The following is a 22,908-nucleotide window of genomic DNA, read 5'->3' on the forward strand; positions in this document are numbered from 1 at the left end:
TTGACTAAATCTTCAATACCAGGCACTGACTTCGATTTTATGGCCGCGAATAATCGTATATTGGGCCCCTTTTCTCATCCGTAAAACAGGGACAACAATACCTTCTTCACACAACTGTTCTGTAAGAACAAAAGCTAAAAGGGTGAACCTACCAGGTCATAGGGCCTCAAATAAATCCCTTCTCCTTGCCTTTGGCAGATATAGCACGAGACAGCACTCTCCTTCCCACTTCACAGGTGGAGAAACCCGAATTCGAGGACGCTTAGGGTTCCCCTTCTCCGCAACCTCGCAACCCCCCGATCAGGTGCAAGCCACCTGTGCTGTCCACTACATGGATTCTCGTAGCGCAGATTAACTCTCCCGAGTTGCGTCGTGGGGGGGAGAGGGCAGGGTTAAAAGCAGCTGATAATTGCTCCCAAGACTCCCAAGAATCTGATCCTAATCCTCCACGTCACTTCAGGGACATAGCTGCTCTCCTTCCAGCCCTAACCTCCCTTGGAATAAAGGTCGCGGAAAAACCACGGCTCCAGCTACCAACGCCATTTTGACCGCTACGTGTGACGCCACACGTAGCAGAGAGCGCAGCTGATTGGCTGGGAGATGGCAGCCAGAGACAAGGCGCGCGAAGCCGGAGCGGAGGGGATGGAGGAGAAGCCAAGGAAACTACAATCCCAGTCCTCCTTGCGCGTGCGACAGCCGACCGAAGAGTTTGGGTTCGGACCACAACTCCCAGCTCCCCTCGCGATGTCTCTCGTTTCCTTTCAAAATGCGGAGGAGAAGAGGAACGGGGAGAAAGGAGGCCTTCTGCGGGCTTTTCTCCCAAAGGCGGGAAGGGCGAACTACATTTCCCGACTGGCAGCGCGCAGCTGCGCCTGCGCCCTGATACCTGTCGCCATCTTGCCCCTTCTGAGGCACCGCAAACAAACCCAATTCCTGGTGTCCCCTAGTCTTGGCGGAGGAGCCTTTTAGATGAGCCCCGAAAGGCCGGGCAGGTGGGTGACTCTCAGACAGGGTGCTGGAAAGAGCTGGCAGATTAGTCAGGCTGGAGGAGCCCTGGGCTAAGCATGCAGAGCCCGGCTTGGGGCGCCCAGCCCCATCCTCCGTTGTCTCCTAACGGGATCGTTGGGTTCCCGAGGTGGGTTGAGGGGCACTCTGGCAGGCCTCGTGCTGGGGGATCTGGGGTTCCAGCCCAGGGAGCCTCCTGGTGAGTCTCGGTCATCTGCCTGGCTGTCCACGCGCCTCCTCTCTCTTCGTTATCCTCTCCGCAGAGGAGGGAGCGAAGCGCTGAGGTTGGCCGGGGCCCCTGACACCGGCCACTGGCCCCGAAAGGCTGGGGTCGCGGGCTCGATGTTAGGGTCGGCGCCGACCGGCGCCCCGGCCGCGGTGAGGAGGGTGGGCTGGCCACTCTTGTGGCGCTGCGAGAGTGCATGTTTGGGGAGGGGGCGGGGCGGGCTTGTCTCCTTGACACTTGAGTCGGGGAAGGATTGTACGAGATCCCGGTTCCGGGACCCGGCTCCGGCCACTGCTGCCCAGGCTTCCCGAGCGATGCGGTCCCGCGGTGGGTCCCGCTGGCGGGGGGACGCGTCGGGATGCCGTGACGTGGTGCTCGATTCCGGCGGTCGGTCGCCGGCCGCCTCCAAAATCCCGTCGGGAGGCGGGGACTGGCTTGTGGAGGGAGCGGATTCTTTTAGCTCTGCCCCTGCTTCCTCTTCCCCACCCCTTTTCTTTATGTCATCCTGCCGGCTGGGGCGCGCAGTCCCGGTCTCCTTGCTCTGGGTAGGTTCTGAGCTGAGGGGACGTTGGGAAGTAGGGGGAGGGGGACTCAACTCCAGGCGGGGAGTTGGGAGTCAGCAGCCTCGGCGCCTGGAAGGGGATAAAACTGTTCTTAGGGTTCGGTGCCTGACTCCTAGACCGGACCGTGAGCTCGCTCGTTCGTTCGTTCGTTCATTCATTCATTCACTCACTCACTCATTCATTCAGTTTACTCTCCTCAGTCATTCATTTGTCTGTTTAACAAATACTTACAGCGGACCCACTGTGTGCTAAGCAGGTATTGCACAAGTGCCCAGCTTCGTTGTCTTTTTATCTTCCAGATTAGGGAATTCCCATTGCCAAGTAAGTTCCTAGCATCTAAACTTTTGTTAAATGGCTAAAGACTACAGGGTGTGCATTCATCTTTCATTGTTAGGATTGAGGAGAACGTTCTTTATTAAGTTCCATTAACCCATGTATTGTGCTAGGAGTTTTAACATATTTTATCTCATGTAATTCATAAGTGAAAAAGACAACAGAAATCAAGTAACTTGTCCAAGGTTACAAAGGTAGTAGTGCCTGTTTATTAAACAATGTACCAGCCACGATGATAACTTCACATACACAGTTCTCTAATCCTCATAACAAACCGGGTGATGATACCTCTGCTTTAGTAATGTGTAAAAGGTATGCTCAGATAGGCCAATTTTCCCAGGATCACACAGGCAGTAAGTTGAAACACGGAACTAGAATTTACGGTTGTCTGACTCTGTAGCCTGTGCTTTTTCCAGTCATAGGCTGGAGTAGTATGCTCCCAAATGATTGTTTAGTTATTCATTTGTCAGAAGTTGGAAAGTGTGGTGGTGAAAGAGTGGTTGTGAGATTTTCTTATTGTTGGTTTTACTTCCTAGCCTGTGGATCTCCAGGTGAGTGGCCTTTTGAATGTACTTGATGATTTGATTTTTTGTTTTGGTAGAGAAGACAAGCTCTTTGGGGCTACCAAAAAGAAGCAGCAATGCCTGTTGTGTGGCCAACCCTTTTGGATCTCAGCAGGGATGAATGCAAAAGGATTCTTCGAAAATTGGGTATGCTTTTCATTTTCTGTGTTTTATGCCTCCATGATACTTTTCTCTTTTTGTTTGGATCATGGCTGTTTGCAGGGATGACATATTTCTTGCTACATTAGAAATTCTTGAGCGGTATTGTTCTCGTCTTACTCATTGTTATTTCCCCAGTGCCTACCGTAGTGCTTTGTACATAGTAGGTGCATGAATCATAATAATCATAACAACTAAGAATTCTTGAGGGATACTGGGCTATTCTGAGTTCTTTACATTCGTATTTAATCCTCAAACTAAAAAAGGAGGCATTTTTCTTTTTTTGTCCCCATTTTATAGATGATATAACTGAAGCTTAGAACTCAAGATAATGCTGATAGTAAGTCCTGGAGTCAGTATTTCAACCCGGGGAATATGATTTCTGTCTCACTTTAGCATGCTTTTAACATTCATGAATGTATATGTGAATTATATATTGTTTCTGAATTGTAAGTTAATGTAAGCTATGCTGTCTTTCCCAAATTATATTTTACTATCAGTAATAAAATACCCTTTGTGGTTGTAATGAATTATATAGTAATCGTATATAATAAAAGGGTAATATGCAAACTGACCCTAACGGCGGAATGACCAGGAACAACCAGTTGCTATGACATGCGCTGATCACCAGGGGGCAGACGCTCAACGCAGGAGCTGCCCCCTGGTGGTCAGTGCGCTTCCACAGGGGGAGCTTCGCTCAGCCAGAAGCCGGCTCATGGCTGGCCAGCGTGCTGGTGGTGGCCTCTCCTGTCTCCATGGCAGCGCTAAGGATGTCCAACCTAACGGCTTAGGCCTGCTCCCAGCAGGGCTCCCGGGCTGCCAGAGGAATGTCTGACTGCCAGCTTAGGCCTGATCCCCCGGGGAGTGAGAGGGCATAGGCTGGGCTGAGGGCCGCCTCCCCCCCCCCCCCCCCCCCCGCCCCCGCAGTGCACGAATTTTTGTGCACCCGGCCTCTCGTTTATTATATTTTCCTTTAGCACAGCCTTTCTCAACTAGCATTTAGGGACTTAAGCCCTAATACTAAAGTATCTGTTGTATATAATGAACTAACTTCTTATGCAGCCAGAATGGTATTAGTAATGAGGAAATTGAGAAAAAGAGTAATTCAAATAATTTTCTGTATTCTGTGGTTCAAATGAGGATCCTTGGTTGAGAAATGCTGCTTTAAACTGCAAGGTAGAAGAAGGACCTTGTTGTCTCATTTACCACTGTAGTCTCAGGCTAGCACATAGTAGGTGCTCAATAAATGAACAAATATTTGAAAAGAACATTAAATGTTTTGACAGTAGATATGAATTATTTAGGTATCTATGATTTTGAAGGGGAAAGTGTGGACCTTGAATTCAGACAGGCTTGGGGTCTTGGTTCTGTTACTAATGATCCACATGATCAAGGACAAAGTTATTTATTCTCCCTAAATCTGCTAGCACTTTTGTAAAGGAAGGATAACAATATCTGCTGCATAAGTTTGTTATGTGGATTAACTGTATATAAAAAGGCCTGTTACAGGGCTTGACATCTGAGCGTACAGTATTTTAAAACAACTTTTAGACATTTTTTTTTGCAGATGAATCTATGAATCTTTTCTTTTTAAATATATCTTTATTGATTTCAGAGCGAAAGTGAGAGGGAGAGAGAGATAGAAACATCAATGATGAGAGGGAATCATTGTTTCTGCTGCTTCCTGCACACCCTCCACTGGGGATTGGACCTGCAACCCAGGCATGTGCCCCTGACCGGAACCAAACCTGGGACCCTTCAGTCCACAGGCCTATGCTCTATCCACTGAGCCAAACCCGCTAGGGCAGAATCTTTTCTTTAAAAGAAATGTTTGTCAGGAATTCCTATGTATAAATCTGGTCATAGCTGCCCTTACTCTGCCTGTTAATAACTTTGGCTGTTTTTATTTCCCTTCAGGCTACTATGAAGATTTCTCTATTTTAAAAACGTAGCATTGTGTTTTAGTACAACTAGACAGTTGGTTTGTTTTTGTCTTTGGTCAGTCATTCCTTTATGTTTTTTTTTCCCTTTAACTTTATATCCAAACTTTTAGTACTAATTTAAGGATGGTTTTCTACACACTTACATGCAGTTGCTATAATTTCTAGCTACCAACTATAAAGTAAGGCTTGTATTTGTTTCATAGCTGAAATAATTAAGAACAACAGTTCGCAGCAGTGGTGGTAGGAGCCTCTCCCACCTCTGACTAATAGCCAGCAGTTGGACATCCCCCGAGGGCTCCTGGACTGCGAGAGGGCGCAGGCTGGGCTGAGGGGAAACCCCCCTCCCCGAAATGCATGAATATCGTGCACTGGGCCTCTAATATCAAATTCTTGAGCTATAACTCTTAACAGGGGCTTTATGGACAATAGTATAATTGAATTGCTGATTTCTTTAAAGGGAATGGGTTGAGGACTTTATAAAAATGGTATGGTAAATCCTTTGGTTTTTTTTGGTGGTGTTTGCATGTGTTTATTATTTCATTATACTTGTGTATCATTAGAGTTAACACTATAATAAAATGGCATCAAAATTAATGTCAGAAATTGGTATTTGTCAGGATCTGAGGATACCCATCAAAATGGAAATCAATAAATGTGAAGGAGGTTGGGAAGCTATTAAAAGTTCTTTACAATGAGTGAATTTCTGGAGAAGGAAAGGAGGGACCTTTGATTTTGTAGCTATGGTAATTGTTCTGAGTCCCAGTATTTTGTGAGGTTGCCACCTACTTTTGTGCATGACTTTTTAGTTAGACTTGGAGTGAGACTTGATATGTCAAAAATCTTTATCACATTTCTTTAGTTAATTTCACTTTTTTTGAAATAGTGTCTTGATCACTATAAATTCCAGAGCCCCAAAGTCAATTTCTTTTTCTGTTTCCTCAAACCACTTTTCTCTGACCTCTCCATTTCTTATGATATTGACATTCTCCTAAATATCTTGTAAACTGCAAAACCTTTCTTTCTGCTATTATTTCCACATTCAGTTACTGAGTCCTATCAAATAAGAACTTTTTAGACTGGAATTAGAGGCTTTTCTTAGTCTGGCACCAAACTACTTTTCCATTTTTATCCTTCTCTATTCCCTCACATGCACCCCTTGTTGGATTTTAATCCCCTTGAGGATAGGGACTTCGTTTTGTTTATGTAAATACTAGAAGCCTGTTGCACGAAGTTTCGTGCAATAGACTTTCCTTCACCTGGCTGCCAGCACCAGTTTTCCTCTGCCCTCCCCCCCCCCCCTCGCCGATCAGAGTGCCTCCCGAAGGCTGAGGGCGGGACTCGAAGGCTGAGGGCAGGACTCGGGAGGCGCTCCAATCGATTGGGGGTGGCCAGAGGAAAACGTGCTGGTGGAAAACTGGTGCCGGCAGCCATGCAATCGGCCACCCCGAGTTCTGCCACCGGCGTCTTCTGCCAGCCCCTTGGGTCCTCCCGCAGCGCCGGCCGTTCCCCGCCCCCCCCCCCTACCGCTAGCCAATCGCCCACCCTGAGTCCCGCCCCCCGCGCCTCCAGCCGCCCCAATCGTGGGCTTAGTGGAGTGATGCAATTTGCATATTACCTTTTTATTATGTAGGATTATGTAGGATTCTCCATGGTCCCTTGTAGTAGTAATGTTCAACTACTAGTTCGGTTTGAATTATTGACTATGCAAGTACAGACATATTTTTACTTCCCCTAGTGTAAAACTCTCCAAGTAGTCACTGACTTAGTGGAAGTTTGATGTCTGTATGAAACATTATCTGCTGTCTTATTCTCTATTCCTTTTGCACACTTGCCTTTTTTCCCCCTGCTTGCCTGGAACACAGATACCTTTCTGATTAAAACCTATGCTTCCAGACTAGATGATGTGTTTCTCCTCTGTGCCCCTACCACTCTATTATAAACTGTATCATAATAGTCTGATGACTTGTTTCACTGTAGCTATATTCTAGAGCTAACTCCTTGAGGGCAGGATTTAGCATACTATCTGGTGTATATATAACAGGACTCAATATTGATTTGTTGCATGAAATATTTCATAAGTGGGGCATAAACATTTAGAGTGCAGTGATTTCTTAGTTGGTTATCCTAGAGTTTTTCTGAACTCTACTTTGGGTCCTGATAATAGCTAAAATATATGTTTTCTGGAGCTGAGTATTTCCTTCACTATTCCAGAGCAGCAGAGAGCTTTGTTCGTCCAGAGAGACCTCGTGAAACATGGATCTCGTATCCAGCACAGAGTGAACATGCAGGATGTTTGCAGCTGGGATAATTCCTTTGGTCCAGAGATTTCTATTTAATATAGTCAGCTCAGCTTTCCATATAAAGCTTTTTTTTTTTTTTTTTACAATTAGAACTGTGAATAATATGAACTGAATGAGGCTATTAGTTTATTATTGATATAAGTGCTGAGAATGCAAGTATCCTTGCTTTCATTATTTGGCTAACTTTGAGTGTCTTTTGTGTCAGGAATTGGCTAGTGGCAAATACTGGTAGCAACTTGAATTTAGTAAGAAGATAACTGTAGCCTGGGCACTTATTTCCCATTATTTTGTTTTACCCAGCTACCTGTCTCCTAGTATTAGTGATTTAAAACAACAACTATTTTATTATTTCTCAAGATTCTGTGGATTGCTGGTCTTGCCTGAGCTCTTTCATTTGGCTGTTTTCAGTTGGTAGTTTAGCTGGTTGACTGGGCTCAGCTGAGATGGCTGAGCCTCTCTCTCCATGTGGCCTTCATTCTGGGCTTTTTCATGGCTTGATGATTTCAGAGTTCCAAGAGAGCCAGGCCCTGTGTGCTTGTCTGCTTGCATCACATATACTGGTTTTAAGGGCTAAAGCAAGTCACATGCCAAATCAGGGGGAGAGGTATGGTTCATTGGGAGCCATTGAGGACTTTTTGGTTTTACCACTTCCAGGGATTGACAGTTTTATTTCATAATGGTTGTTGCTGTGTTGGTAATATTAAGTCCTGGTTGCTGTAAGAGTAATTCATGTTTCCTAATCTTCCTTAATCATTTTGATGGTTGTTTTTATAGCTGGAGAAGCTCCTAGATCTGGAAGGTACCTTCAGAGTCATATATATATATATATATATATTTTTTTTTTTTTTACTGATTTCAGAGAGAAAGGGAGAGGGGGAGAGAGAAATATTAATGAGGAGAGAGAATCATTGATTGGCTACCCCCTGCACACCTCACACTGGGGATTGAGTCCGAAACTCGGGCATGTACCCTGATGGGAATTGAACCGAGACTTCCTGGTTCATAGGTTGATGCTCAACCACTGAGCCACACTGGCCAGGCCCTTCAAAGTCTCTTTTAGATAAAGAAACTGGGGCTCAGAGATGAGAAAGGACTTGCCCAAGGTCATACAACTTGTAAGTGGCACTGTTGGAGCCAGAATCTGGCCACTTGACTCTTGTTCCAGTAATTTTTCAGTTGCACAGTACTCAATAGTACTCTCAACTATCAAGGAGGTATGTGGACTATAGTTTGAATTCTTAAGTGAGCCTAAGGAATTGTTTCAAGGATTAGAGGTGAAGATACTTTCAGTAATGCTAAAACCTTCTTTATCACCCTTATTATATCATTTAGAGTCCGTTTCCAGTTGTTGGTAGCATCTGAGTTAAATGTCCTTTAGTGATAATGTGTGAGACAAAATATTTACCGTTAGAATTTCTACCTCCATATTTTAAATACCTGACTTCTTGAGGCAGTAAGAAGAAAGTAATATAAAATTATAAAAGCTACATTTTAATCTATGTTATTAGATAAAATTTTTGAGAGGAATTTAAAAAAATATTTGTATATTGATTTTTTATTGATTTTTAGGTTTCTTCCCCTGAAGCTTCACTATATGTAGCCACAGTATTAAAATATTGAAGGCCTTTCTTGATAAAATAATTTTCTTCTTCTAGAATTGGAGGCATATGCTGGAGTTATCAGTGCACTTCGGGCACAGGGGGATCTCACCAAGGAAAAGAAAGATCTTCTTGGAGAACTCTCAAAAGTTCTTAGGTAAATTAACATAAAAGTTTGTGAGACATGACTCTAGAATTTTCATTTTGAGGGGTTTCAGTACTTTTCACACTCAGATTGAAGACAGGTTTTCAAGTTGTTGGTGCTTAAAGATCCCATCCCAGTTGTGTACTTTGTTACAGAAAATTATGCAATTTACCATTTATTCTGTAATATAATCAGAACGGGTTTAAGGCAGGTTATTTTAGGCTTGGGCCAGCTGCGAAAGGAAAGTGTTTTTCATATGGGTAGAGGAAAGAAGAGCTGGCAGCAACTGGATATGAAGATCTAGAGTCTAGGCCCAGTTACTTTTTTTAAAAAAAAATATGCTTTTATTGATTTTAGAGAGAGAGGAAGGGAGAGGGATAAAGAGATAGAAACATTGACCAGCTGCCTCCTGCATGGCGCCCAACCCGGGCATGTGCCCTGACTGGGAATTGAACCTGCGACCTCTTGGTCCATGGGTCGATGCTCAACCACTGGGGCACACCCGCTGGGCTCACATTTTTTTTGAGGAGAAGAAGGAGATACTAGGCAGTTGTCTTAATTTATAGAAATGGGTGGTGATTATGTAGTCATAGCCTTAAGGATAGTTTATCCCTTCAGCTTCCCATTAGAGTGGCACTTGAATCCATTAAAAATTCTTGTAGAAGGGGTTCTTTGATATTTTGATTAAGCCATTCTAATATCTTGAGCTTTCTCAGAAAATGTTCTGTTTTAACTGAAGTTTCCTTTCTACATTTAAAAACAATTTTTTTAAAAGTGAAAGTAGGGAAGAGGCTTTTCCTATATGAACATTAATACAGGGACATTATTAAGCCAAATCCTCAATCTTACTGTCTTCATATTTAATAATTTATGTTTTTTGTTTGTTTTTGTATATACTTCCTCATAAATTCTGCTTTCTAGCCCCTTAAATTTATTTTAGTCCATGGTATAGATTTAGCTTACACAGTAAACACTACAATTTGAAGAGTGGTATTTATTACTTTTGAATGGAATGCTGTAGCCTTTTTTCAGTTGTTTAGTATTAACTTTACATGTATTTAACCAGGTTCAATGTAAGCACATTTTTACCATAGTGGTAACATGACATACTGTAAAGACACATAGCTGAAATATGGAGTAATAAAGGAGTAATATCCTGGTGTTAAGTTTCATAGCAAGTTGCCACTAGAAACAGATTATCTTGTCACTTTCATTTCTTTATTATATTCATTGAACATAAAATTATAGACTTGTGCGTGAGCTTTAGAAAGGACTTCAGAAGACTTTCTCCTGAGTGATTAGGGGTCATTCAGTGGCTGTTTGCATGCTCAGATAATAGGAACCTATACTAATTTGAACATGGTCTGACATTACTGAGTTTTTGAGGCAATGACTTCAGATCAAGCTAAATTTGTCTTCCTGTGGTTTCAGATTTTCAGCTAATTCTTTCTGCAGTTACACAGAATCAGTCTGAATCTTTTTCTTTGAATTTAATTAAATAAAGCATTTAAAGATAAATGTTAGATCCCATCTATATCTTACAAATCAACTTTGCCCTCCCACCCCAAGCAAAATGTTGGCTTAAACATTAATAAAAGTGTAGAAAAGAGCTGCCTGCTTGACAGAGTTCTATAATGGCTATTTTTTTTCATAGCATCTCAACAGAACGCCACCGTGCTGAAGTTCGGAGAGCAGTAAACGATGAACGGTTAACAACAATTGCACATAAGTAAGCCATTAGTCATACCACCCCTGATTTTTTATGACATAGTATAATATAGTTTTGAAACAGTCTTCCTATTGTGTAGCAGATTCCTGAGTCTTTTATCTTAATAGTAATACTGCTCTACTCAGGGATCCTGACCATAATGCTATTAACTGTTTATTCAATTGGTTATGTTTTTGCATTTGGTTAGGCAAGCTCTAAATACTCAGTTCAAATCCCGTTACAATGTAATCTCTAAAGGCCCCCAGAATTTAGCAGATGATTCACTTGAAGCAAAGTTCAGTAACAAAGTAGTGTGCTCCCCAAATTTGACTTTCCCTTAGAGGTTCTTTGTAATGGTATTTGAGATATATATATATATATATATATATATATATATATATATATATATATAGCTTTATAAATAGGCATTCTAAATTTTTTGATAACTAATATGTCACATGTTTTGAGATTCACAAAAAGATTATAAAATATATGTTCTGCTGTTAAGAAATATGAATATAATATATTTTTTAAAAGCCAACAAAATACAATTATAAAGGATTCTTATCAAATTATTTTTAAATCATTATAAGTGTTTGGCAGATGGGGTAGCGGGTGGTGGAGGACTAAGGGCAAGGATCAAATAGTAGAGTATGTATGGAGACAGTGCCTCCTAAAGAATAGAAAGGAACAGAAATTAATCCTTTAAATGTTAATGCAAGATGATAGGAACATTTCATAAAATATATTATAATTCATTTGTTTTTTATTTTTATGATGTGATAAATAGTGCATTTAAATTAATTGGCCCTGAAGATCCATTAGCTTCATGTTGTGCTTCACTGTTCCTCATTTTACTTAACCTATAAAATGGAGTGCTATCTTTTTAACCTCATAGTTTGAAAGTTTAGCTATTTGAATTTTGAGAGCTTTCAGTGGTAGATATGTATGCACTGTAGAAAGCTGGCAGTTTTCCATTAGAGATATTAAATATTTAGTTGTCAGGCCAACATGGAACAAAATATTAATGTGTTCCTTCTTTAATTTACTGTAAATTTTTGAATTGGTATGCTCAAAAAGTAATACCTGAGCCTAGATTCTAATTTGAGAACTGGTAATGGGAAAGTAATGTGCTAGATAATAAAGTAGTTAACAGTAGCTTGTATACAGAGGCACTTAGATACAATATTAGTGAACCTTAAAACCATTGGAACAGTATTGTGGGGCAATAGTTGTAAGTTGATGCATCAGTGTCATACTTAAAGGATAACATTTATTTAGTCTCCTTTTCCTTTTTTCCCCTTTAAAGAATGAATTTATCCTTATATTTGGGTGAAAGACCAAGTTACAGGTATGCAAATAGGTTATTATTATTTCAGGCTTTTTCTTGTATTTATTTCAAAATTGAAGCTCTCAATTATTCAGGGGCGCATATTCCATTTACAAATTAACCTTGCCCCTTGCTTTTCCTTCTCTTCTCCTTCTCCCTCACCTAATACTGTCCACCCTTTAGCCATTTTGTTGCTTGGGAGTACTCTAGTCAGAGGGTGGGAAGGGAGAGGAGGTGAAATTTTTAATTAGTTATTTTATTACTTATTAGTTGTCCTGGAGAAGTTGGTGGAATAATTTTCAAGTATTTGCCAAAGTATTTTTAGATAATATGTGGGTTTCTTTAATCTGTTTGACCTCTCCCTTTCCCTCCTCTATCTATTAGCATGGATAATTGAGAGTTGGCTTTTATCTGCCTGTGTTCCCCTCCCCCCTTCTGATTTCTTTAATACACGAATTTAATTTTTTGAAGAGTTTACTTCAGTGTATAATTTTAAGCTTCTTAGGTCTTTCCATATTTCTGTTTTAATATTTTATATTGTGGTTTTAGTTTGATCAGATGTCACATTTATTTGTTGAGCCCAAACGTCAGAGTGGCAGTGGTGAGGAAGGCATAGATCCCTCATTTGCTCCATCTCCTCTGCCTTTCCTTAAGAGGTAGCAACAGAACCTGGTTTCAAAGAATATCTGTAGGAGGGTGTCATACTCTGAGCCTGAAAAAAGCAACTCTAGCCAAGGAAGAATGCATCTGAATTGACTGCATTCCCCTTCTTTCCCTTCCTTCCCCCACTCAAAATATCAGCTTAGGCCCAAGGAATGTGGTTGAAAGGTGAAGAGAAAACTGAGAAGACTGAGCACAAAGGAGGTAGAAACAAAATGAGTGGGATATCTGGGATCAAAGAAAAACCTTGCCTGTGGCTTGAAGCATAACACTTATTTATTATTTGGTACCAGGCCATTTATTAAGTTTGATTCTCTAATTCAGTTTTGAAACAAGTCAGAATATTATAGTATTAAAGCCTGGAATGTCAAGGGGCTTCAGAGTCTTTAATTTGTCCACTCTTGCCAGCATTGTCTCTAGAGTTCAAAGAAAGTGGTAATCTGGAATTATTGTTCTCTTAACTCCTTTTTCATCAGCCCAACATCATAGGAGACTGTGTGAATTTCTATGTGAGGATGAGGATTTCTTGCTAATGCCCTGCACACCAAAGGATGTGAGGGCCAAGGTAGTTTTATTAGTATCATGTTAGATCTCTCAGAAAAGGGGCTGGAACAAGGTTTCCACCCTCCTTTGCCATCTTAATATAACTTAGGTGTGCCAGTGAAGCCCTGGAGTAAGATGTTTACAAAAATTTCTAAAATTTAGTTTAGATGATTTGTGCAACTAATGCATATTTATACCTTCATTGCTAAGCAGAGAGGAATTTTTTATCTAATTCTAACATGATGTTTAATTTTTCATAACGTAAAAAAAGTTGGAGCATATTTGCATGAGTAGAAATTTGGAAGATTTATATATTAAAAGCTGCAAGTGTGTCTTTTGCGCTGCAAATTTTGTCTTTTCAGTAGCATATATTCATGTGTTTGAAATTGTTAATCTTCCATAATTTCTACCACCATTTAAACAATGCACCAGGTAAGTGTAGATAACACTTTATTTGTGTGGTAAACTCTCACTAAGCACATTTATTAGTGATATTCTAATAAAATGGTAGCAAAATAGGAGTTAGCCAAAGCCAAGAAAATGCTGAATATCTTTTTGAATTTTTTCCTTTGACAATTAGCTATAGCTGTTTCTTTGCCTCTCTTGTTTATACCACTCTGTTTCAGAACTAGCATCAATATGGAGATAATGTGTTAATAGATCTGTGAGGGGGTCTTAGGAAATCCTCTTTCTCTTGTCTTAGGTAAGACTGTGTTAAATGACTAGGAAATGTGCATATTTCCCACAGTAACCCAATTGAATTCATCAACTCCTAGAAATTCCTTTCTGAACGGAATGTAAATCCTTCTCAAGTTGTAAAGTAATTTTATTTGTTCTATTTAGTGAAAGTTGGTAGTAATTAGATAGCAGTGCCTGATTAGTATAAATCAAAAGCAAAAGTTAGACATAAAACACATTTGAAAATCTTTATATGCTCTACTTGTAATGTGAACAATTTCAATAGCATGATAAATGCTTGTTGAAGGAGGCATTTAGTAGCTGTGTGACCTTAGGCAAGTTAGTTAAACTCAGTTTCCCTATCTACAAAATGAAGATAGTATTACCAATTTCATAGGATTTTTGAAAGAATTACATGAGTTAATTACATGTAAAATGTTTAGAATAGTGCTATAGCAGAGATAGTGTAAGTGCTTAATTGATGTTAGCTATCATAATTACCATCATCATCATCATCATTATTCCACTGTCCCCTAATAAGGTCTTTTCTGTACTCTAAATATGAAGAATCAGTGGACAGAGAGAGTCTTAAACTCTAGGTTGGGTTGTAGAATCTTTGGTTTTGAAAAAGGTACAGAAATATTTCTGATTTAGTGAAGAGATTGATTGATTGACTCTAAGTGAATTTTAAACTTCAACCCTAATCATTAATCAGGAGAAGTGACACAACTTACCTTTTACAGAGCCAAGTAAAGAGAGGAGATGCAACTATCTTTTCATATTTCAACCTCTGTTTGGATTCCTGGGGTAGAATTTGCTCAAGAGCCTAGCCAGTTTTGCTCAGTGTTTAGAACATCGGCCCGCAGACTGAAGGGTCTCGGGTTCAATTCTGGGCTAGGGCATGTACCTTGGTTGCAGTCGGGGCACCTGCAGGAGGCAACCAGTCAATGTGTCTCTCTCACATCGATGTTCCTCTCTTTTATTTCCTGCTCCTTTACACTTTCTTTAAAAATCAATGGAAAAAATATCCTCAGGTGAGGACTAACAAACAAATTTTTGCTCACGAAGTTTAGAGTACAGAAACTGAGAATAGTGTCTGCTTAAGGATAGAGTTTAGCAGCCTCAAAATACTTAACAGTGAAGAGTGGTATAAATAAATAAAATTGAAATAGTGGCAGATTTCTCCCAGTGTCCTCAGGTCTAGTCTTTTTAAAAATAATATAAGGATAATAATATATAATAATAATATTGCCAGTGAAATATGCAGTGACATATACAGCCGCCTCTACCCTTCAAGTCTCCCTCGTTTACTGCCTCAGTTTTCCATCTTTGAAAGCCTTAGAACCTCTGGCCATGCAGGCAGTTAGATAATTTTGCAAAGGTTCACTGAATTCCATCCTTAATTATTGAGGAAAATTTGACTTTTAAAATTGAGTACTTTTTACCTTTCTAGTTTAATTATAAAATTAAGTTCTAAAAGTTAGTAGAAAACTAGATTTCATCCATACCACTGGATTTAAACTAATGAAAATAATATCGATATTTATTTAGAAAGCATAGGAAAATTTTTTATAGTTTCAATTATGTTCATTATAATCAGATGATGGAATAAGATATGTAAGAAGCTAAGTATATATGAAATTTCTTGAATTCTAATTATTCATAATTTTTATCTAACTTGCTTAAAATGAAGCCTCTCCTATTCACCTAGGGTACTTTTTAAATGTAAAAAGTTATATTTGTTTGAGCAAACATATTTGATTCACTTTCAGTGATTGAGAACTCTTGTAGCAGCGTTTTCTTTTTTGTTCAGTATGTCTGGACCTAATAGCTCTTCAGAATGGTCCATTGAAGGTCGGCGATTGGTACCACTGATGCCCCGGCTGGTTCCTCAAACTGCCTTCACTGTAACAGCTAACGCTGTTGCCAATGCAGCTATCCAGCACAATGCATCTCTTCCAGTGCCTGCAGAAACAGGAAGCAAGGAAGGTGAGTAGAAAAATATTTGTGTATACAGATGACTTTTCTTAGATTCTTCAAGAAAAGTTGTCTTATTTTTTATCTGTTTATATCTCAGTGTTTAAAGGTTGCAAATCAGTGAGCAATTTTTATTCTGAAACTAGAAACTGCTAAGTTTTTAGTCTCAGCCAGAATTAATTCCCCCTTTTATGCAAAGTGTAAATTATATTAATCACAAAATTGCAAAAAGCCTTCTTGGAATGAATTTTTGAGATTTGTGTGTTTTGTTAGGAGTGAATAAATGGTTTTAATGGGTGACATAGAAAATAAGTAAGATGATAGAAGTCACTTAGCTGTTGGGGAAAGATGCTGAACTTATACTTTACAATATAAAGTTCTGTTTTTGTCTTCTGGAATCAGTGGTATATGCTGCTTCTCTATTCCACTCAATGTGCCAAATCCATTAGGGATTACCTGGCAGATGAAGAAAGCTTTCTTACTGTTACTTAATCTAGTAGTTGACACATACTTTAAAAATCTTTGAATTCTCCTGAGGTTGCCAAGAGTAATATTAAATTTGAGAGTGCACATTGGATTGACTTTTAGTAGCTTACTTTGGTGTTGCATGAAAATGACCCTGAAAATAATGTAGTTGTCAGCTGACTTTGGGGAATTGTCTTTTTGGAATAGCAGTGGGCTGTGGAGCAGAGTGAGATACCCTTTTTGTGCATGCCAGGTTCTCTTTAAGCTGAGACAGTTATATTCAGAAAGAGTTACCAGTGTGCAAACTTGACCTCCATTGAGTTTCTGATTTGTTTGTTGTAGGAGAGGAATCTTTTCTTCCCACTTAACCCTTTCTATCCACAACTCTGGTAGAGTGGAAAGGATATAGGATTTCCAATAGTCAAATCTATGTTTGAATACTAGTTTTGCCATTTCCTAGCTATGTGATCTCCAGCAAGTTTTTTAGCTTCTGTCAACCTTGGGTTCCTCATCTTTAAAATGTAGGTTGGTATTGTAACAATCCTATATAATAAAGAGTTAATATGCAAATTGACCCTCACACCCTCACAAGATGGCTGCCTACGACCAGGCCGGCAGGGGGGTTAGTGAGGGATGACCATACGACTGAACAGCAGGCTGCGTGGGGCAACCAGGCCGGTGGGGGGAGGGGTACTGAGGGGTGACCAGGTTGGTGGGGGGGGCAGTTTAGGGGTGACCAGGCTGGTGGGGGGTGGGGTACAGTTGGGGGTGACCAGGCCATTGGGGGGGTGGCAGTTGGGGGTGATTAGGCTGGCAGGGGGGCAGTAAGGGGCGACTAGGCCAGCAGGGGGGGCAGTTGGGGGCAACCAGGCTGGCAGAGGGGGGAAGTTAGGGGTGACCAGGCTGGCAGGGGGGGGGCAGTAAAGGGTGACCAGGCAGGCAAGCAGGTGAGCGATTAGAAGCCAGCGGTCCAGGATTGTGAGAGGGATCCTCAGTTGGAGAGGGTGCAGGCTGGGCTGAAGGGACACCCCCCTCCTGTGCACAAATTTCATGCACCGGGCCTCTAGTTAATAATAATAGAAGACAAAGATTTAGTGTAGTACATGGTACTCAGTAAATGGTGCCTATGAATTATTTTTGTTTCTTGTTGTTATTCAAGATATTGAAATATATATTGTCATTACTTTAGTTGAGTTATTGTTGCACTGCTTGGATGGCAAGTGACTAGTGAGTTGGTTTATAATAAAGGAACCTTGCCTTGGTTTCCCCCTAGTAGCCAAGTTGGAAATTGCTATGGTTAGGAAAAAATTATCCATCACTCCATCTTTGGTGCTGGTATTAATATTTAAAGGGAATACAAGTACTGTTTAACTCCTGCCATGAATGGAAAATGATTTTAATTTTTCTTAGATAGTTTTAGACTTAATTTCTTTGTAACTGCACTTTTCTCTATTGGCAGTGTCACCTGTTAAATACTTGGGGGAAACCCAGTTACGTGATGATTTTCAGGAAGGTTATTAATACCTTTTAACTTGTAAACCTAATACCTAGCACTGCCCTCTAACTTCTGATCGCATGAAAACGTTAAAATTAGCCTGCGGTAAAATCTAATTTTTCTATATGAGTGGACAGTTTTCGTGAAAGTTAACAGCAGACTTTTTTTATCGTTCCTTCAGTAGTGGTTTGCTATTCCTACACAAGTACCACGTCAACCCCAACCTCTACCCCTGTTCCAAGTGGCAGCATAGCAACGGTTAAGTCTCCAAGACCTGCCAGTCCTGCCTCCAATGTAGTTGTCTTGCCAAGTGGAAGTACTGTTTATGTCAAAAGTAAGTGATATTCTCAGTGTTGTTATTAGGATCTTCTTGGCTAAATGCTGCAGCATAGGCTCTGATTAGATCTGCTTTCTTGGATTAAATCATTGATCCACTGGCTATTAGCAGTGGTTAGATTTTGGAGGTTCTAAAGAATTCTTTTCTTTACATGTGACTAGCTATATATTGCTTTTTAATTAGTTCTGGGGTTGATAAATTACTTTTCTTTTGTTCTCTGTGGGGAATATGCCTTGAACAGTGCTACCCTTCAAGTATTTACTTGTTTTGATTGTCATGAAATAGAAATGGGAGTAGAAATGAAGGAATGTGCTTATGTAAGTCATTCAGTGTTACTCCTACAATTGTAATCTTCGTAGTACTTTAAAAAATTATAGACATTATCTGTTAGATTCAGTGAAGCATTCTAGACGGTCCTTCTTTTATATTTCTAATTGACTATAATTTTTTGAAGTTTATTTGCAGTTTTTAACCTCTTGATTCTACCCAGTAAAGCAGTTTAATGTCCAGTTCATTTTTTTGTTTTTTTCTTCTCCATTGATTTTTGGAGGGAGGGAGGGAAAGTAGAAGGGAAGAAGAGAGAGAGAGAGAGAGAGAGAGAGAGAGAGAGAGAGAGAGAGAGAGAGATCAATGTGAGAGAGACACATCGATTGGTTGCCTCCTGCACATGCCCAGATTGGGGCCAGGGGATCAACTCTGCAACCGAGGCATGGGCCCTATGGAACCTGGGACCCTTCAGTCCGTGGGCCTACTCTCTAACCACTGAGCCAAACCAGCTAGGGTGATCACTTTTTTGGTTTTTAATATCTATGTCTATTTTTCTGCTTTTGCTGTTAACTAGAGATCATTAATATTTGATTTTAATTTTTGTCAATATAAACTTGATTTCTTTGTAACTTTTAGAGGTGGAATTAGCTGTTTTAGACAGGAATGATTTTAGGTCATTGTCAATGTTGTTTAAATTAGAGTCTAAAAATTAAACATGTAAGGAGTTGTATTTTATTACAAGTTCCATGAGTCATGCTGTATCCTTATAAAAAATATCTTCTCTGTAGAGATTTTGTATGTGTGTTGGAAGGTTTTATGTTTCTCATTTGATTTAAAAAAAAACAAAACAGTTGAGACTTTAGTACATAAAAAACTGAGAATTTGGGACTATTAAATTTATGTCTGATTTCTGTGGATTTATCCAAGATGGTCTTTTTTTTTTAAATTTCTTTATTGATTAAGGTATCACATATTTGTCCTCATCCCACATTCCCATTCCACCCACCTCCCCACACATGTCCCCACCCCCCTGTTGTTCTTAACCGCTGGTTAGGCTCTTATGCTTGCACACAAGTCCTTTGGTTGATCTCTCCCCTTTACCCCCACCCTCCCCTACCCTTCCTCTGAGGCCTGACAGTCTGATCCATGCCTCCTTGTTTCTGGGTCTGTTCTTGTTCATCCGTTTATGTTGTTCATTATTTCCCCTAGATGAGTGAGATCATGTGCTATTAGAAATCCTATATAATAAAAGCCAGAATGACTGGTCGCTATGATGCACACTGACCACCAGGGGGAAGATGCTCAATGCAGGAGCTGCCCCCTGGTGGTCAGTGCGCTCCTACAGGGGGAGCGCTGCTCAGCCAGAAGCCAGGCTCACAGCTGGTGAGCGCAGCAGTGGTGGCGGGAGCCTCTCCTGCCTCTGCTGCAGGTGGGTGGTAAGGAGCAAAGGGTCTTGGACTGCAAAAGCCCCAGACTGCGAGAGGGATGTCTGACTGCCGGCTTAGGCGGACATCCCCCGAGAGGTCCCGAACTGTGAGAGGGCATAGGCCAGGCTGAGAGACAGCCCTCCCCGCCACAGTGCATGAATATCATGCACCGGGCCTCTAGTACACTTATAAGAACCGAAAATGAGACAAGCAATAATGGTTATGGTGACAGGCAAATGAATCAGTCTGTAGTGAGTTTCTTTCTGGGCCAACAGTTCTTTTGAGACCCAATTTCAATGTCAAATATTTCCTTATGTGCACATGTCAGCACTGACATTACAGTTCTGGATGGTGGACAAATGGTAGTAATGCAGGTCCGACTCTCTCTGGTTTGGTCCTGGGCAACCTGCAGTGATGCACAGCTGCTAACTGCTAGTATGGGAAGGCCACATCAGTGTCTTCCATCTCTGGACTGCTTCTCTTCTGTCTTCATGGCTGGAGTAGTCCTGTCGATTCCTCTCTGTTGCTGGAATCCACATGGTCTCGGAGTTGTTTTCTGAAAATATACAAACATATTCTCGACCAAAAGTTAATAAAGGAATATTTTCTATAAATTTGACTTGGGATCCTATTTCATTTTTTGCCCAAATGATTTTCCTCTGGCTTGTTTTGACACCTTGTGTGTTTTTCAAGATGGTCTTTTAAAATAACTTTAGAGATCTACTTTTTAATAGTTTTTTAAAACCTTGAAAGTGAACCTAAACATAAAATAACAATTTTACATAACATATAGTTTGAAGTAACAGGAAGTATATTGCTTTATTCTCAGAAGTTACACAGGCAACATTAGTTTGGGATAGAATAATTCATTCACTTAACTTTATATGTGCAAGGCATGATGCCAGGGAAACAACCAATAAGACTTAGTCATTTTCCTCTGGTACCCCTTAATTATGGGAGATATGCAGAATGACAGTCACATTGTCATGGAGTAAGTGATAAGAGAATATACAAAGTGCTTTATAAGCTCAGAGGCGACATGGATTCACTGAGGAGATGGCTTGCTGCTGCTGATTGCACCATGGTGAAGTGGTCGTTGATGGGAGGTAGTATTCCCCAAAGAACAACAGTATATAGAGACTTCAGATGGATAGAATGTGGTAAGGCTTTGGGGAATGGTGAGCAGTTCAGTGTACCAGGATTATAGAGGTACACAGGGTTGAGTGGAACAGGATATTGTGTTCTTGTAAAAATATGGGACTTTGATATAGTACTAATTTTGTGCCTTATCTTGTAGGAAGATAAAAACTGTTAAAGAATTTGAAGCAGGGCATTCCCATGAGATTTTATAACTGGTAGTAGGTTGGAGGGTAGAAAAGAAGTAGAAATTAAAAGCATGAAAACCTTTTATGAGGTTGTTACTAAAATACAGGCAGGCGATAAGAGGGTCTTGCCATTAACATAGGGTTAAAGAAAGGAAAGAAGGCATTCAGAGACAACTTCTCTGAAGGAGGATTGATGGGACTTACTACTGACTGATTGGGCATGACAAAGAGACAGGTCAAGGATGATTTAATGATACAAAGATATTAAAATGAGGTATAAAATGCAATGTTAAATTGCTATAAATATAGCAATATCGTCCTTGTCTTTCAGGTGTTAGCTGTTCAGATGAAGATGAAAAACCCAGAAAACGCAGGCGAACAAACTCTTCTAGTTCCTCCCCTGTTGTCCTAAAGGAAGTTCCAAAAGCTGTTGTTCCCGTCTCAAAGACAATCACTGTGCCTGTGAGTGGAAGTCCCAAGATGAGCAATATCATGCAGAGCATTGCCAACTCCTTACCACCTCACATGTCTCCTGTGAAAATAACCTTCACCAAACCATCAACACAGACGACAAACACAACAACACAGAAGGTATATAGTGTTGGGAGTCTCTGCTTGCCAATTGCTATTTCCGTCTCTTTCAGTACAGTTCAGATTTAACAAACATGCACTGAGTACTTACTATGTGCTTGGCATTATGCTGGGAATATTCACATTTCCTTAATTCTGCACATACAGCTTTGGGATAGGTATTTCACTTTTTCTAGATGAGGCTCAGAGATGCCAAATGACTTGCCTAATACCCACAGTTAGCAGATCCCATGCTTCTAAGACTTTTATTCTATTTTATTATTGTAATGCTACTTGGAAAAAATTAAATATGAAAGATTATTTTTACCTGAGATAAGATGACTTTACCTTTAGGCACTCAGTTTTTACTTTGCTAGAGTAATAGAGTTGTCAGAGTTAGGTGTTTCATATAAGAAGGAAGCATATGATTAAATGAATAATTGTCTTTTTATTTTGTTTGCTATCATCAGTTTATTCCTAAACTCTTCTCTCCATATGTTCGAATCATCGGTATTCTGTCAATTTCATCTTACTAGAATCCTCTAACTTCCCACACTAATCTGGATGTTGATGGCATCCTAGGCTTCTTGCACACCTGCATTTCTGGGATCTTCGTTCACTGCATCCTGATATTCCTCTTTCATGGTTTATTTACTCATTTGCTAGAGCATATCCTGCAGTAACTTCTTGGTATATAAGTGGATGGAAACTATATTTTTGAGACCTTGCATGGTGGACTGAAAATTTCTTTATTCTACCCTCCCACTTTCTTGATGGGGAAGTATTCTAGAGTGGCAGTCATTTTTCTTAAGAATTTTGAAGCTATTGCTCCACTCGCCGTTGGCTTCCAGTATTACTTTTGAGAAGGCCAATGCTGTTCTAATTTCAGATCCTCTTCTTCTTTTTGAAAACTCAGTAACTTTCAGAGTTCTGAAATTTCAAGGTAACTTTTTTAGTGTGAGTCCTTTTTTTAATCCATTGGGTTGCGTACTGAGTGGCCTCCTTCATTTATTTATTTGATTTTTTTCTGTTCTCTTTTTGGATCACCTATTATTCATGACGTTGAACTGCCTGGATTGATTCTTTTGTTGTTCTTATCCTTTCTCACTCACATTTTCCATTTGTTTGCTTTTTCTTTCTGCTTTAGTATAATGGTTAAAAGCTTGGATTTTGGAATTAGACTTTCTGAATTCAAATTTCAGTATTGTATTTGCCACTTAACCTTTTGCACTCGGATGTCGAGTGCAAATTACTCTTTGAATGTATCAATAATTTGAAATATAAAAAAATC

General features: G+C 40.2%; 1 protein-coding gene across 8 annotated transcripts in view; it reads left to right on the forward strand.

Annotated features, from left to right (window-relative positions):
• Positions 1–641: 641 nt before the first annotated feature.
• Positions 642–22,908, forward strand: part of EMSY (EMSY transcriptional repressor, BRCA2 interacting) — an 80,055-nt gene continuing 57,788 nt past the window's right edge. For 2 of the 8 annotated variants that reach the window (XM_079786944.1, XM_079786951.1), the window contains exons 1-8: positions 644–992; positions 2,729–2,837; positions 8,748–8,847; positions 10,490–10,564; positions 11,853–11,894; positions 15,568–15,743; positions 17,873–18,025; positions 21,379–21,638. In XM_079786944.1, coding sequence (XP_079643070.1) covers positions 2,768–2,837; positions 8,748–8,847; positions 10,490–10,564; positions 11,853–11,894; positions 15,568–15,743; positions 17,873–18,025; positions 21,379–21,638 — 876 coding nt within the window. In that variant the 5' untranslated portion in view covers positions 644–992; positions 2,729–2,767. Of the gene's footprint in view, positions 993–2,728; positions 2,838–8,747; positions 8,848–10,489; positions 10,565–11,852; positions 11,895–15,567; positions 15,744–17,872; positions 18,026–21,378; positions 21,639–22,908 lie in introns of all 8 variants that reach the window. The other 6 variants (XM_079786945.1, XM_079786949.1, XM_079786948.1 and 3 more) reach the window with 6 other exon arrangements.

Source organism: Cnephaeus nilssonii (assembly GCF_951640355.1).
Source record: "Cnephaeus nilssonii genome assembly, chromosome: 13".
NCBI classification, from domain to species: domain Eukaryota; kingdom Metazoa; phylum Chordata; class Mammalia; order Chiroptera; family Vespertilionidae; genus Cnephaeus; species Cnephaeus nilssonii.